This window comes from Littorina saxatilis, linkage group LG13 (genome assembly GCF_037325665.1).
Source record: "Littorina saxatilis isolate snail1 linkage group LG13, US_GU_Lsax_2.0, whole genome shotgun sequence".
Lineage (NCBI taxonomy): Eukaryota > Metazoa > Mollusca > Gastropoda > Littorinimorpha > Littorinidae > Littorina > Littorina saxatilis.
Genome location: NC_090257.1, coordinates 37,727,304 through 37,741,186, shown reverse-complemented (window position 1 = coordinate 37,741,186; position 13,883 = coordinate 37,727,304). Strand labels below are relative to the sequence as shown.

Below are 13,883 nucleotides of genomic sequence, written 5' to 3'. Positions count from 1 at the left end.
TTTAATGAGCAAACTCATTAATTAAATTTTAAGCCTCCAAGCTGAAATGCGATACCAAAGTCCGGGCTTTGTCGAAGATTACTTGACCAAAATTTCAACCAATTTGGTTGAAAAATGAGAGCGTGACAGTGCCGCCTCAACTTTCACGAAAAGCCGGATATGACGTCATCAAAGACATTTATCCAAAAAAATGAAAAACAGTTCTGAAGGTACCATACTCAGGATCTCTCATGTCAAGTTTCATGAAGATTAGTCCAGTAGTTTTCTCTGAATCGCTCTACACACACACAAAGACACACACACATACACCACGACCCTCGTCTCGATTCCCTCCTCTACGTTAAAACATTTTAGTCAAAACTTGACTAAATGTAACAAGTCGCGTAAGGCGAAAATACAACATTTAGTCAAGTAGCTGTCGAACTCACAGAATGAAACTGAACGCAACGCAACGCAGCAAGACCGTATACTCGTAGCATCGTCACTCCACCGCCCGTGGCAAAGGCAGTGCCCGTGGAATTGACAAGAAGAGCGGGGTATTCGTTGCGCTGAGAAGGATAGCACGCTTTTCTGTACCTCTCTTCGTTTTAACTTTCTGAGCGTGTTTTTAATCCAAACATATCATATCTATATGTTTTTGGAATCAGGAACCGACAAGGAATAAGATGAAAGTAATTTTAAATTGATTTCGAAAAAACAAATTTGATAATTTTTATATATTTAATTTTCAGAGCTTGTTTTTAATCCAAATATAACATATTTATATGTTTTTGGAATCAGCAAATGATGGAGAATAAGATAAACGTAAATTTGGATCGTTTTATAAATTTTTATTTTTTTTTACAATTTTCAGATTTTTAACAACCAAAGTCATTAATTAATTTTCAAGCCACCAAGCTGAAATGCAATACCGAAATCCGAGCTTCGTCGAAGATTACTTGACCAAAATTTCAACCAATTTGGTTGAAAAATGAGGGCGTGACAGTGCCGCCTCAACTTTCACGAAAAGCCGGATATGACGTCATCAAAGACATTTTTTTAAAAAAATGAAAAAAAACGTTCGGGGATTTCATACCCAGGAACTCTCGTGTCAAATTTCATAAAGATCGGTCTAGTAGTTTAGTCTGAATCGCTCTACACACACACACACAGACAGACACACACGCACATACACCACGACCCTCGTCTCGATTCCCCCCTCGATGTTAAAACATTTAGTCATAACTTGACTAAATGTAAAAAGAGGGTCTAATATCAATGTGCGAATAAGCTTCTCAGTGCGGACCGCTGAAACCTAAACGTGACTATCGTGTGATATACACTCTCACCCTTCCATTCACAAAGCACAATCGTTTGAACGACCAGAACGCTTGTGAATCTCTTGTAAAACAGTTTGAACTGATTTTATCGTGGAGAAGGACACAATCCACGCCAATAGAACTTCTTGTACAAAGGTGAGTTGTATTTATCGTCTCTTCGACCTATCTGACTTTGCGGGAAATACAAAGTTTAGTTTGGGTTAAGAAAAAAGGTAGTGACAAAAATGAATATTAGGGTTAGTTTGCTATGAATGGATGAAAATGTATACTGCCAGAAGTACATTATAATTGAACTAGTGATACCCGTGCTACGCACGGGATTTTCTTCTTTATAAATTACAGAATTAATTGTGAATAGGCAACAAAAACGTGTTAAATGTTTGATGGCATCATACAAAACAAAATGCCATAAATTTATTGGGAGAAAATAGTGTGCACCGTACAATAACAGTTTTACACATCAGCAAATAGGAAAAAGTAACAGTTGGTACTGTGAACAATAAAACGCCTATCAAATTTTCATATAATTGGGAAATGATAAAACAGCGTTAATGTGTGCCCTTTTATGAGATTTCAGTCAATGTGACAAAATGATTTTGTCACGCTTCAATTAAGATTCTTTACTTTATTTGGTGTTTAACATCGTTATCAACCATTCAAGGTTATATCGCAACGGGGAAAGGGGGGAGATGGGATAGGGGAAAGGGGGGAGATGGAATAGGGGAAGGGGGGGGGGGGGGAGATGGGATAGAGCCACTTGTTAATTGTTTCTTGTTCACAAAAGCACTAATCAAAACATTGCTCCAGGGGCTTGCAACGTAGTACAATATATGACCTTACTGGGAGAATGCAAGTTTCCAGTACAATTCAATTAAGATTCATGCTAGTTAAAATGTATAAAAACAATTTGTAACACCAATTATATAATTGGGAAAGAAATCTTGTCGCAGTTCGCCGACAGCTCGAGTCACCCACAATGAAATGTTTGTACAATCGACTGCACTTAAATTAGCGGCTACATTGACATAAGTGAAGTACATAAATGTGCACACACAAAAAAATGTGCCCATAGATTTATCTTAAAACAATATTTTTACACATCACCATACATGTCTTGAGCTGTCTTGAGACAGGAAAAAAACAACCAGCGTTAAATGGAACAAAATGTTTACACTTTGGCAAACATGTGAATAAAAAGTAGAACTTAAAAATGTGAAGTTGGTTCTGCGAACAACAAAATGTTTACAATGCATTGTGCACAGTGACGCAAAATGTTTACAGATCACCATGCATATGTATAGAGAAAAACACTCTCACACAACGCTAAACGTGACTTTCAATTGTTTCTTTCACAATTTCTGATGTTTTACAACGCTAAATGTGCAAATGAACTGTGTGCACATCGTCATGCTTACAATTGGGAGCTGGAAAAAAAAGACAGCACTAATGATCGCAATGAAGAACACTATCATAGTTGCACATCAGTACACCCGTACTTGCAAAAAGTACAGCGAAAGTACAGTTTGTTCACACACACACACACAGTAGCAAACTCAAAGGGATTGAGAAAATGCAATCATGTGCAAAATGAACAAAATATCAATGTATATGTAACAACTAAAACCACACACAACACACTGAACTAAAGTTGCAAAGCTGTGTACAAAGAGAATAAAAACAAATATTTACACATCACCAACTTAGGTTTGAAATGATCTGAATGCAAACATAGTTGCACATCCAGTCACTCTGTGAGGCAAGTACCCTGACTTTGACAACAAAAGCTATCTTTCCAGACCATCATCAACCAATTTTCAGATGCAGAACACATGTAATGAGCGCTTTTGCTGCTAGCCCTGCTTACCTCCCCTGGCGCGAGCGCTAGAGGACACGGGGGAAAAAAATCGCTTCTTTGCGATGTGTAAATCGGTACTTTTCCATTTTATTCTGCAGCTTAGGTAACTGCGCATAAGTCTTCATTGTTTTTTTAAATGTGTGGTGTCGAGGTATGTCCGAATCATATGCTACCCATCTTTTACACATGGCGCAGTTACCTAAGCTGCAGAAATTAAATAGAAAAGTACCGATTTACACATCGCAAAGAAGCAATTTTTAACCCGTGTCCTCTAGCGCTCGCGCCAGGGAGGTAAGACGCTTCTCTCCCTTGGGCCCAGGGAGGTGACCAATGCTAGCAGCAAAACCGCTCATTGTAAAAAGTACATCAATAGTTTGTTCACACACTGTAGCAGCTAAATTGGGTGTGGGTTGTGGATCATGGGGTTACACATCAGCAAATAGGAATAAAAAAGTAATATACAGTGGGTTCTGTCGTTAAATGGTGCCCTTTTATGAGATTTCAGTCAATGTGGACAGTCTGAGAATTCAGTCAATGTGACAAAATGATTTTGTCAGGCTTCAATTAAGAAGCATGCTACATTGCTAGTTAAAATGTGTAAAAACAATATGAAACACCAATTATAGAATTGGGAAAGAAATCCTGTCGCAGTTCGCGTCACCCACAATGAAGAGTGGACAAAGTTGTTGATACCTGATCACTAACTGCAGCGGAAGAGAGTGGACATCCCCCGATCTGTCGCCTTGTCTGCGGAAGCGAATGACGTCTTCCTATGTGAAGAAAATGAGGAAAAAGAATATATAGATTGTACACAGGTGTATGGGTAAAATTGAACTTGAGCGTGTTAAATTCATAGCTCATAATTCAGAGGCATTTAAGTCTCCAAATTTGTAGAACGTGCACTTGCAATCACCCAAATAAATTAAAAATGCTCAAATTTGTAGAACCTGCATTTGCTATCAATTCATTGGGATTTACCTGTAAAGTGTGGACAAAGTTGTCGACGCCTGAACACCAACAGCAGCGGAAGAGAGTGGACATCCCCCGATCTGTCGCCTTGTCTGCGGAAGCGAATGACATCTTCCTATGTGAAGAAAATGAAGAAAAAGAATATATAGATTGTACACAGGTGTATGGGTAAAATTGAACTTGAGCGTGTTAAATTCATAGCTCATAATTCAGAGGCATTTAAGTCTCCAAATTTGTAGAACGTGCACTTGCAATCACCCAAATAAATTAAACATGCTGAAATTTGTAGAACCTGCATTTGCTATCAATTCATTGGGATTTACCTGTCAATTGTGGACAAAGTTGTCGATGCCAACACCAACAGCACCGGAAGAGAGTGGACATCCCCCATCTGCGGCCTTGTCTGCCGAAGAGAATGACGTCTTCCTATGTGAAGAAAATGAGGAAAAAGAAAATGAGGAAAAAGAATATATAGATTGTACACAGGTGTATGGGTAAATTTGAACTTTAGCGTGTTAAATTCATAGTGGACATCCCCCGATCTGTCGCCTTGTCTGCGGAAGCGAATGACATCTTCCTATGTGAAGAAAATGAGGAAAAAGAATATATAGATTGTACACAGGTGTATGGGTAAAATTGAACTTGAGCGTGTTAAATTCATAGCTCATAATTCAGAGGCATTTAAGTCTCCAAATTTGTAGAACGTGCACTTGCAATCACCCAAATAAATTAAAAATGCTCAAATTTGTAGAACCTGCATTTGCTATCAATTCATTGGGATTTACCTGTAAAGTGTGGACAAAGTTGTCGACGCCTGAACACTAACAGCAGCGGAAGAGAGTGGACATCCCCCTATCTGTCGCCTTGTCTGCGGAAGAGAATGACGTCTTCCTATGTGAAGAAAATGAGGAAAAAGAATACATAGATTGTACACAGGTGTATGGGTAAAATTGAACTTGAGCGTGTTAAATTCATAGCTCATAATTCAGAGGCATTTAAGTCTCCAAATTTGTAGAACGTGCACTTGCAATCACCCAAATAAATTAAACATGCTGAAATTTGTAGAACCTGCATTTGCTATCAATTCATTGGGATTTACCTGTCAATTGTGGACAAAGTTGTCGATGCCAACACCAACAGCACCGGAAGAGAGTGGACATCCCCCATCTGCGGCCTTGTCTGCCGAAGAGAATGACGTCTTCCTATGTGAAGAAAATGAGGAAAAAGAAAATGAGGAAAAAGAATATATAGATTGTACACAGGTGTATGGGTAAATTTGAACTTTAGCGTGTTAAATTCATAGTGGACATCCCCCGATCTGTCGCCTTGTCTGCGGAAGCGAATGACATCTTCCTATGTGAAGAAAATGAGGAAAAAGAATATATAGATTGTACACAGGTGTATGGGTAAAATTGAACTTGAGCGTGTTAAATTCATAGCTCATAATTCAGAGGCATTTAAGTCTCCAAATTTGTAGAACGTGCACTTGCAATCACCCAAATAAATTAAAAATGCTCAAATTTGTAGAACCTGCATTTGCTATCAATTCATTGGGATTTACCTGTAAAGTGTGGACAAAGTTGTCGACGCCTGAACACCAACAGCAGCGGAAGAGAGTGGACATCCCCCTATCTGTCGCCTTGTCTGCGGAAGAGAATGACGTCTTCCTATGTGAAGAAAATGAGGAAAAAGAATACATAGATTGTACACAGGTGTATGCAACTGTTTGGTACTCAACATTTGTACTTAGTCGCTATGGTGAAAATCTGCAAGAACAAACAAAAATCATACTCAGAACATTTGTGCAACAAAATACTTTTCCAACTCAAGGGAAGTAATCAAAATCACACTCACTAAACCACCTTGAAGTGGAGTACACCAAAAACGAAATGAACAAATATAAAAAAAAATAGAACATTGCACGATTTTCAACAATTGAAAGGTTTTAGGCAGCAACTCTTCTGCAAAATCTTGTTAGAGGAAAAAGAATATACAGATTGTACACAGGTGTATGCAACTGTTTGGTACTCAACATTTGTACTTAGTCGCTATGGTGAAAATCTGAAAGAACAAACAAAAACCATACTCAGAACATTTGTGAAACAAAATACTTTTCCAACTCAAGGGAAGTAATCAAAATCACACTCACTAAACCACCTTGAAGTGGAGTACACTAAAAACGAAATGAACAAATATCCAAAAAATAGAACATTGCACGATTTCCAACAATTGAAAGGTTTTTGGCAGCAACTCTTCTGCAAAATCTTGTTAGAGCGTCTTTGCTATTAAATAAACTATTCTCAACGAAAAAGAGATCTACAATGATGTCAAAACTGCCCACAGTCAGTTGCTGACGTAACCAAAACACACGTGGAACTTCGAGTCACGAACTCGAAATGCAAATGAAAGGCATCAAACCAACCTAAATCATAGTCATGGTCATATTAAACCTAGAATATAATCATACTGAGTTGTTATCTTACTTGTTGTGTTTTTACGGGTTTAGCAAGTTTTGACAGAGCTAGGAGACAGCTGCCGGTTCGACAGACGACACTTTCGGAACCTTACAATTTGCAGATCGTAGCACAATAGGAACAAAACGAAAGTAAAGATAAATTCTGGTTACAGTACACTGTGGCAAAATGGTTTCGGAACACTTTAAGAAGGAGACTGACTTACCTGTCGCGCTTGTCGATGCGCTGAACAAATACACTCGCCGAGTCGAGGGCTTATCGATGCGTCTAGCTTTCAACTGCCCGGTGCGGGCGTAGGTGGCGCTCCGATAAGCTCATTCGGTCAGAGCCAATGGGAGACCCGGTTCGTTTAACAGCCAATGGGGAGGCCTTCCAGTCAAGTCGTCTGCTAGAACATGGCGCGTCAGAATGCCGGAAAAAGCCATTTGGCTTCGGAATCGTCTATTCTAACCGGGCGCATCGTGTGCGGGGACAAACGTTCCGAGAAACCCCAGAGATCGGGGCCCAAATCGGCCGGGTTTGGGAGGAGATAGCGATGCAAGGCCCCAAAACGGTCGCGTATTATAATATAGATAATTATCATATACCTGTGATACTGCACAATGCAATCAACGAATGAATGTTTTCCAAATATCAAAAGTAATGTATTGTTGTATATTGGAATTGTATCCGCTGTTAAAAGATCAGATTAAATTGAATTTTAAGGCCTTGAATTGTCAGTATGTATTGGTTGATAATAGATTGCTATGATCCCGATAATGTTTTGTTTAGTTAGCTTACGTATTTCGTGTGCTATGCTATTCCTACTCAGTACTGATGCAGGTGTCGATGGCATGCACGGTTCACAACTAGTTTTTGGCTCACGTAAGTGTAGCCTATGCGATGCTAACTTTTGTCTGTCTGTGCGTGCGTGCGTGCGTGCGTGCGTGCGTGCGTGCGTGCGTGCGTGCGTATGTATATGTATGTATGTCTGTGGTAGAAACTTTAACATTTGAAGACGTCACAACATGTGAAGACGTCACATTATGACGTAAGAGGGTTAGACGTCACGCGAAGGAATTACGGAAAGTCTCGGTCATTGTTATTTTGAGCGGGCCGAGACTAGTTTTTTCTTCGAAATCGGCCATTCAGATCTAGATCTAGTGTCTCGCTTTCTTGCACAGTGTCACCTATGCCGCTTACTGTGTGTGTGTGTGTGTGTGTGTGTGTATGTGTGACGAAGTGATTGAGTTTGTGTTACTGTTTGTCGATTTCTTACGTGAGCCTTGAAGGCTTCGCCTCTTGTTTTTTTTTGGTGACAATGGTAAGGGGGTATCATGGCAACAAGCGCTGTATTTCAGCAATGACTTGCTGGAATGCTTTGATACTTTCACAATATTTTTGCAAACATAGTAGAGGTACTTTAGATTTTCACAGGTACTTGTTTAGATGTTACATGAGACGTTTTTAAACCTGTCATAGGATTGTTCACTTGTGTCCAAAATAGTCACAACTTCGCATGTCTGCAGACAAATGATTAATACAGGTAATACCGAAGTTTCATTTGCGTGTAACCACTGGTATACATTTGCTAGTCATGCAAACACATGAGGGGAAAAACAAGTTTCAAAACAATCCACCAGGTCATTGCTGAAATACAGCGCTTTTTTCATGGTACCCCTCAAAATTGACACAAAAACTCTCGTTTTTGACCGCTCATGCGATCGACAACTGCATCAGTAGGAGTAGCGTAGAGCACGAAATACTCTAACTAAACAAAACAACATGTTCAGGGTAGATCATTAGTTTGACGTTCATATTACACGGACAAGTTTTGAAGTTGTGCCTATTGTGATTTTTCGTCTATTTTTTATTGGTCCCTTCCGTTTTTGCCCGGTCGATTTGAGGGTACCCTTATTTGAGCGGTGGTCACGTGATCCCTTTAAAATAGATCTGTAATCTCAAAGGTGATCCAAAACGTCAAGGGAACGGCCAAAACTGGCATAGAAAGTGTGAATGGAATGACAAGGGAATTAATACTTTAATTTGGTACATTTGTTGCAATAATTGGTTGGCGAAGTTTAGTTTGAGCGTTTGAACTGCTCAAATGGGCAGCGATTTGATTTAATTTGGAGCCTTCTGAAATCGCTTGAAAGTTGGGGGAAAGTTGGTACATAATCTGCAATTTTTTTATAGGCTTCCTATGACACAATACCGTATAGTCTACGAAGGTGTAACTTTTATTTCTGTGTGTGTGTGTGTGTGTGTGTGTGTGTGTGTGTGTGTGTGTGTGTGTGTGTGTTTGTGTGTGTGCGTGCGTGTGTATGTGTGTGTGTGTGTGCGTGTGTGTGTGTGTGGTGTGTGTGTGTGTGTGTGTGTGTGTGTGCGTGTGTGTGTGTGTGTGTTGTGCGTGCGTGCGTGCGTGCGTGCGTGTGTGTGGAGGCGCGTGAATGTAAGAACGAGTGCACATACATGTTTCACAATTTGCCCTTGGTTACATGAAAAAGCAATAGTTGCTTGCAAGGTACACGTAAACATGTTTGCTATTTTCTTTTTTATTTCAGAAATTAACATTCACCATCAGCAATTTTATCCCCTATAGCATTTTAAATTCGGGCTGTTCGGCCCTCTTTGTCCCAAACCACTGTTAAGACCTCGCAAAAATGGCCAAAGGGAGGCGACTCTGGCACGTCTTGTTGCTCTTCAGTTTTACAGCAAATTCACTTTTCCTTCTCTGCATCCATTGGACGATGCCGCTTAATTTGCATACCAGTGTTCAAAAATATACTGTTGACACCTCAAATTACCCCTGTGACGCCACAACAATTACTTCAGCATTCAACCGTTCCCCAAGGAAAGTAGCTACGGGGTTGAACACGACAGTTGTTGAAATGTGGACGAGATATCGTAAGAACTTGTCAAGAAAGAACATAACAACCAACAGGTTTGATGAAAGACAACTCACAAACAATAAACAAGAAAACAAACGACTGCATTTAAAGGAAATTGCAACAACCGCAGCTGCAACGCAAAAGGTGAACAGATCTTCTCAGCCGGTACAGGGTGCAGCGGAGAACATAGAACCAAATAAACTTGGAGAGAGGACTAAAACTAAACCTAAACATAAAATCGCCTCGTCTCGTAAAAGTGACGAAGGAACCTCCAAAACGAAGGTCGGTCTGAGAAACGTCAAGATCTCAGAAGTGCACAAAGCTGAGTCATGGTTAGAGAACCACAATAAAACGAAAAACACCCCTAACCATCTCTCGTCTCGGTTAAACGACGGTAACAACTTAACATTTCACAAATCGGAGTCTTTCTTGAGCCACAATAAAACGAAAAACGCTCTAAACGGCCAACTCTCATATCGGTTAATCAACAACGGAAACAACTCAGTCCTACACAAATTGGAGTCTTTGTCGAAGAGCAACAATAAGACAAAAACCAATCCCAACCTGCTCTCGTCTCAGTTAAACAACAACGGAAATAACTCCGTCCTCCACAAATCGGAGTCTTTGTTGAACAACCACAACAACATGAAAAACACTCCCAAACAACTCTCGTCCCGATTAAACAACACCAAGATGACGAGACTGGACTTCATTCTTGACAACCTTCAGGACTTTCCCCCTGACGAGTACCTCTCCAAGGAGGCATCCTTCTTCACCCCTCGTCCAACGCTCGTTCACCGTTCCTTCCCGAGGGTGTTGATGAACTGCTCGAGATGCCCCGAGACGGGTCCTGTCCTGTTGGTGATTGTGCCGTCGGTGGTGCAGCACGTGAAGCACCGTGAGGCGATCAGGAGCACGTGGGCGAGTCCAGTCTATGGTCAGCTCTGGCCGAGAAGCGGGACGAATCTGACTGACCTGGTCAAGCTCGTGTTCTTCTTCGGCGTTGGAGGGAACGCTGGTAAGTTTTGAGGAGGAGAATAATGATGGGGAGGAGGAGGAGAAGGATGATAATGATTTGTGTGTGTGGGTGACTATATGGTGGTGGTGGTAGTTTTGATGATGATGATGATGATGATGATGATGATGATGATGATGATGATGATGATGATGATGATGATGATGATGATTTGGAGGCGGATGATGATGATGATGATGATGATGATGATGATGATGATGATGATGATGATGATGATGATGATGATGTGTATTTGGGGGTTAGTGGTGGGCAATAGGGGGGTGAATGTGAGAATCGGGGGGTCGGGGTGGGTTCACTTATCAGTTACAGATGGAATGCAATTGGTGGATAACTCGGTGTTTTTATTCGTAAGCTTGGAAAGCCTTGCCTCTTGTTTTGACAACACAATGGGTGGGTTCTTTTCCAGATATACTTCGGCAAGAATGCAAGCACTACGGCGACATCGTACAAGCGGACTTTACCGAGAACTACCGAAACCTCAGCCTCAAAATGGCCGCCGCTCTGCAGTGGAGCGTCGCGCACTGCGCAGGCGCAGGTCACGTGATGAAGGTCGACGAAGACACGTTCGTGAACCTCCCGCTGGCATACGACCTTGTGAAGACCTTGTCGTCGCATCGTTCAAACTACATTTTAGGATTCAAGCACCATATTGACAAACCACCAGTGGTGAGGAAAGGAAAATGGAACGTCGAAAAAGATCTCTACCCCTTCCCGAAATTTCCAAGGTACCTTACTGGGCCATCGTATCTCATGTCTGGAAATGCGGCCAAAGCTTTGGCCTCCACATCAAAACGGATGCCCCTGATACCGAACGAGGATGCTTACGTGACGGGCATTTTGGCCAAAGCCGCGGGCGTCCAGAGAATCCACTCTCCCAGTTTCGCACACGAGAAGCTTCAGTATAGGCCATGCGAGCTCGTGGACGGTCGGTCTGTCAGCCAGACCAGGTTCAAACCTTACAGTAAACTGTACGATATATGGCGCATGCTGACTAAAGGGCGATGCGACAAACATTGACGGGAATGATGGCCCCTGTCGACAAAGCCACAGTGTAAAAGTTAGTTAGCTGTAGCCTCCCCTATTCTTAACCAACAATTTCTTTGCGAGAGAACAATTGGTAAACCAATATACATCCCTCCAGGTTTTTACATGGTATACGAGCATCTTCCATACACAATATACAACCAACAGTTACTGCATTGCTGCTTCCTGTAAAGATCGTTTTGCTGATTTGACACAGGTTTCATTAATTGTTCAGCAAAATATCCCACTATCTGTACGAGCGCGCGCGTGTGTTTGTTTGTGTGTATGTGTGTGTGTGAGTGCGCTTGTGTGTGTGTGTGTGTGTGTGTGTGTGTGTGAGAGAGAGAGAGAGTGCATTTGTGTGTGTGTGTGTTTCAGAGTGCGTTTGTGTGTGTGTGTGTGTGTGTGTCAGTTTGTGTGAGCGCGCGTGTGTGTGTGTGTGTGTGTGTGTTAGTGTGTGCGTCAGTGTGAGCGTGCGTGCGTAAGTGCACGTGTGCGTGCGTGCGTAAGTGCACGTGTGCGTGTGTGTGTGTGTGTGTGTGTGTGTGTGTGTGTGTGTGTACGTGTGTGCGTACGTGTGTGTGTGTGTGTGTGTATGTGTGTGTGTGTTAGTGTGAGCGTGCGTGCGTTTGTGTGCCTGTGCGTCTTAAGGTGGGGGAGACGGTTATGCGTGTAAGTAAACACATGCTCTCATCTCATCGAAAAGCCTTGGGGGATGTATGACAGAATGGGCGCTGGCTCGATTATTATTCAAAGCAAATTTGCCTGCCGATGCCATAATTGTATTATTTTATCTTATCTAATGCTTGTACATGTTTAAGGCACAATAAGCCTCCCGTAAACCATCACAGATACTCTCAGGCTTTTACACACAGTACAAACACCCTTCCATTTGAACGTTCACCAAACGGGAACATCCTAGGTGCCCTACGTAAAGAGCGAGCATTTTTTAAAGAATTAATTTTGCGCCGATTGCTCAGAGACAATCGGACCGTGGTGCGTTTTGGCGCTAGACCTAACTTTTAAAATCTAAATAATAAATTGACAACTTGTTACACAAACATTCTTAAGTCATAAAAGAATTATTTTTTCATCAAGACAAGATCGTACAATTCGAAGTTTTGAAAGTTTGAAAAAAAAAAAGCCCGGAAGCAGGATCACAAAAGGTCGTGGTTCTCGTAGCAGACGACGGTTTATAGGCATCGCCAGTTCCTCTGAACAGTCAAAAGCCATCGCTAGAGTTCTTGTGAACCACAGCCGTTTGTTTCGTGCATAGTGAGGGGTAATAACGTGCTATTGCAGATAAGCTCACATCGAGTCGCATTCAAATTACTAACTGACGACTACATTGTGAACAAGTCGCGTAAAGCGAAATTACTACATTTAGTCAAGCTGTGGAACTCACAGAATGAAACTGAACGTAGTCCGCCGCTAGTGCAAAAGGCAGTGAAAGTGACGAGCCTGTTTGGCGCGGTAGCGGTTGCGCTGTGCTTCATAGCACGCTTTACTGTACCTCTCTTCGTTTTAACTTTCTGAGCGTGTTTTTAATCCAAACATATCATATCTGTATGTTTTTGGAATCAGGAACCGACAAGGAATAAGATGAAAGTGTTTTTAAATTGATTTCAAACATTTCATTTTGATCATAATTTTTATATTTTTAATTTTCAGAGCTTGTTTTTAATCCAAATATAACATATTTATATGTTTTTGGACTCAGAAAATGATGGAGAATAAGATGAACGTAAATTTTGATCGTTTTATAAATTTTTATTTTTTTTTACAATTTTCAGATTTGTAATGACCAAAGTCATTAATTAATTTTTAAGCCACCAAGCTGAAATGCAATACCGAAGTCCGGCCTTCGTCGAAGATTGCTTGGCCAAAATTTCAATCAATTTGATTGAAAAATGAGGGTGTGACAGTGCCGCCTCAACTTTTACAAAAAGCCGGATATGACGTCATCAAAGACATTTATCGAAAGAAAGAAAAAAAACCCGGGGATATCATTCCCAGGAACTCTCATGTCAAATTTCATAAAGATCGGTCCAGTAGTTTGGTCTGAATCGCTCTACACACACACACGCACAGACACACACACACACACACAGACACACACACACACACACACACACACACACACACACACACACACACACATACACCACGACCCTCGTCTCGATTCCCCCTCTATGTTAAAACATTTAGTCAAAACTTGACTAAATGTAAAAAGGGAAACTGGATCACACGGGTTTACGATGGCTCAGGGGTAAGATAAACCACGCAAAAATAAATTCTTTGAAAATTGCTCGCTCTTCACGGAGGGCACCTGGGATG

General features: G+C 41.2%; 1 protein-coding gene across 1 annotated transcript; it reads left to right on the top strand.

Annotated features, from left to right (window-relative positions):
- The first annotated feature begins 9,176 nt into the window (after positions 1–9,176).
- Positions 9,177–12,078, top strand: LOC138946091 (beta-1,3-galactosyltransferase 2-like). The gene is made up of 2 exons (XM_070317601.1): positions 9,177–10,505; positions 10,930–12,078. Exons 1-2 carry the CDS (start codon positions 9,260–9,262, stop codon positions 11,538–11,540), a joined length of 1,857 nt encoding a protein of 618 aa, XP_070173702.1. The 5' UTR covers positions 9,177–9,259; the 3' UTR covers positions 11,541–12,078.
- The last annotated feature ends 1,805 nt before the right edge of the window (positions 12,079–13,883 follow it).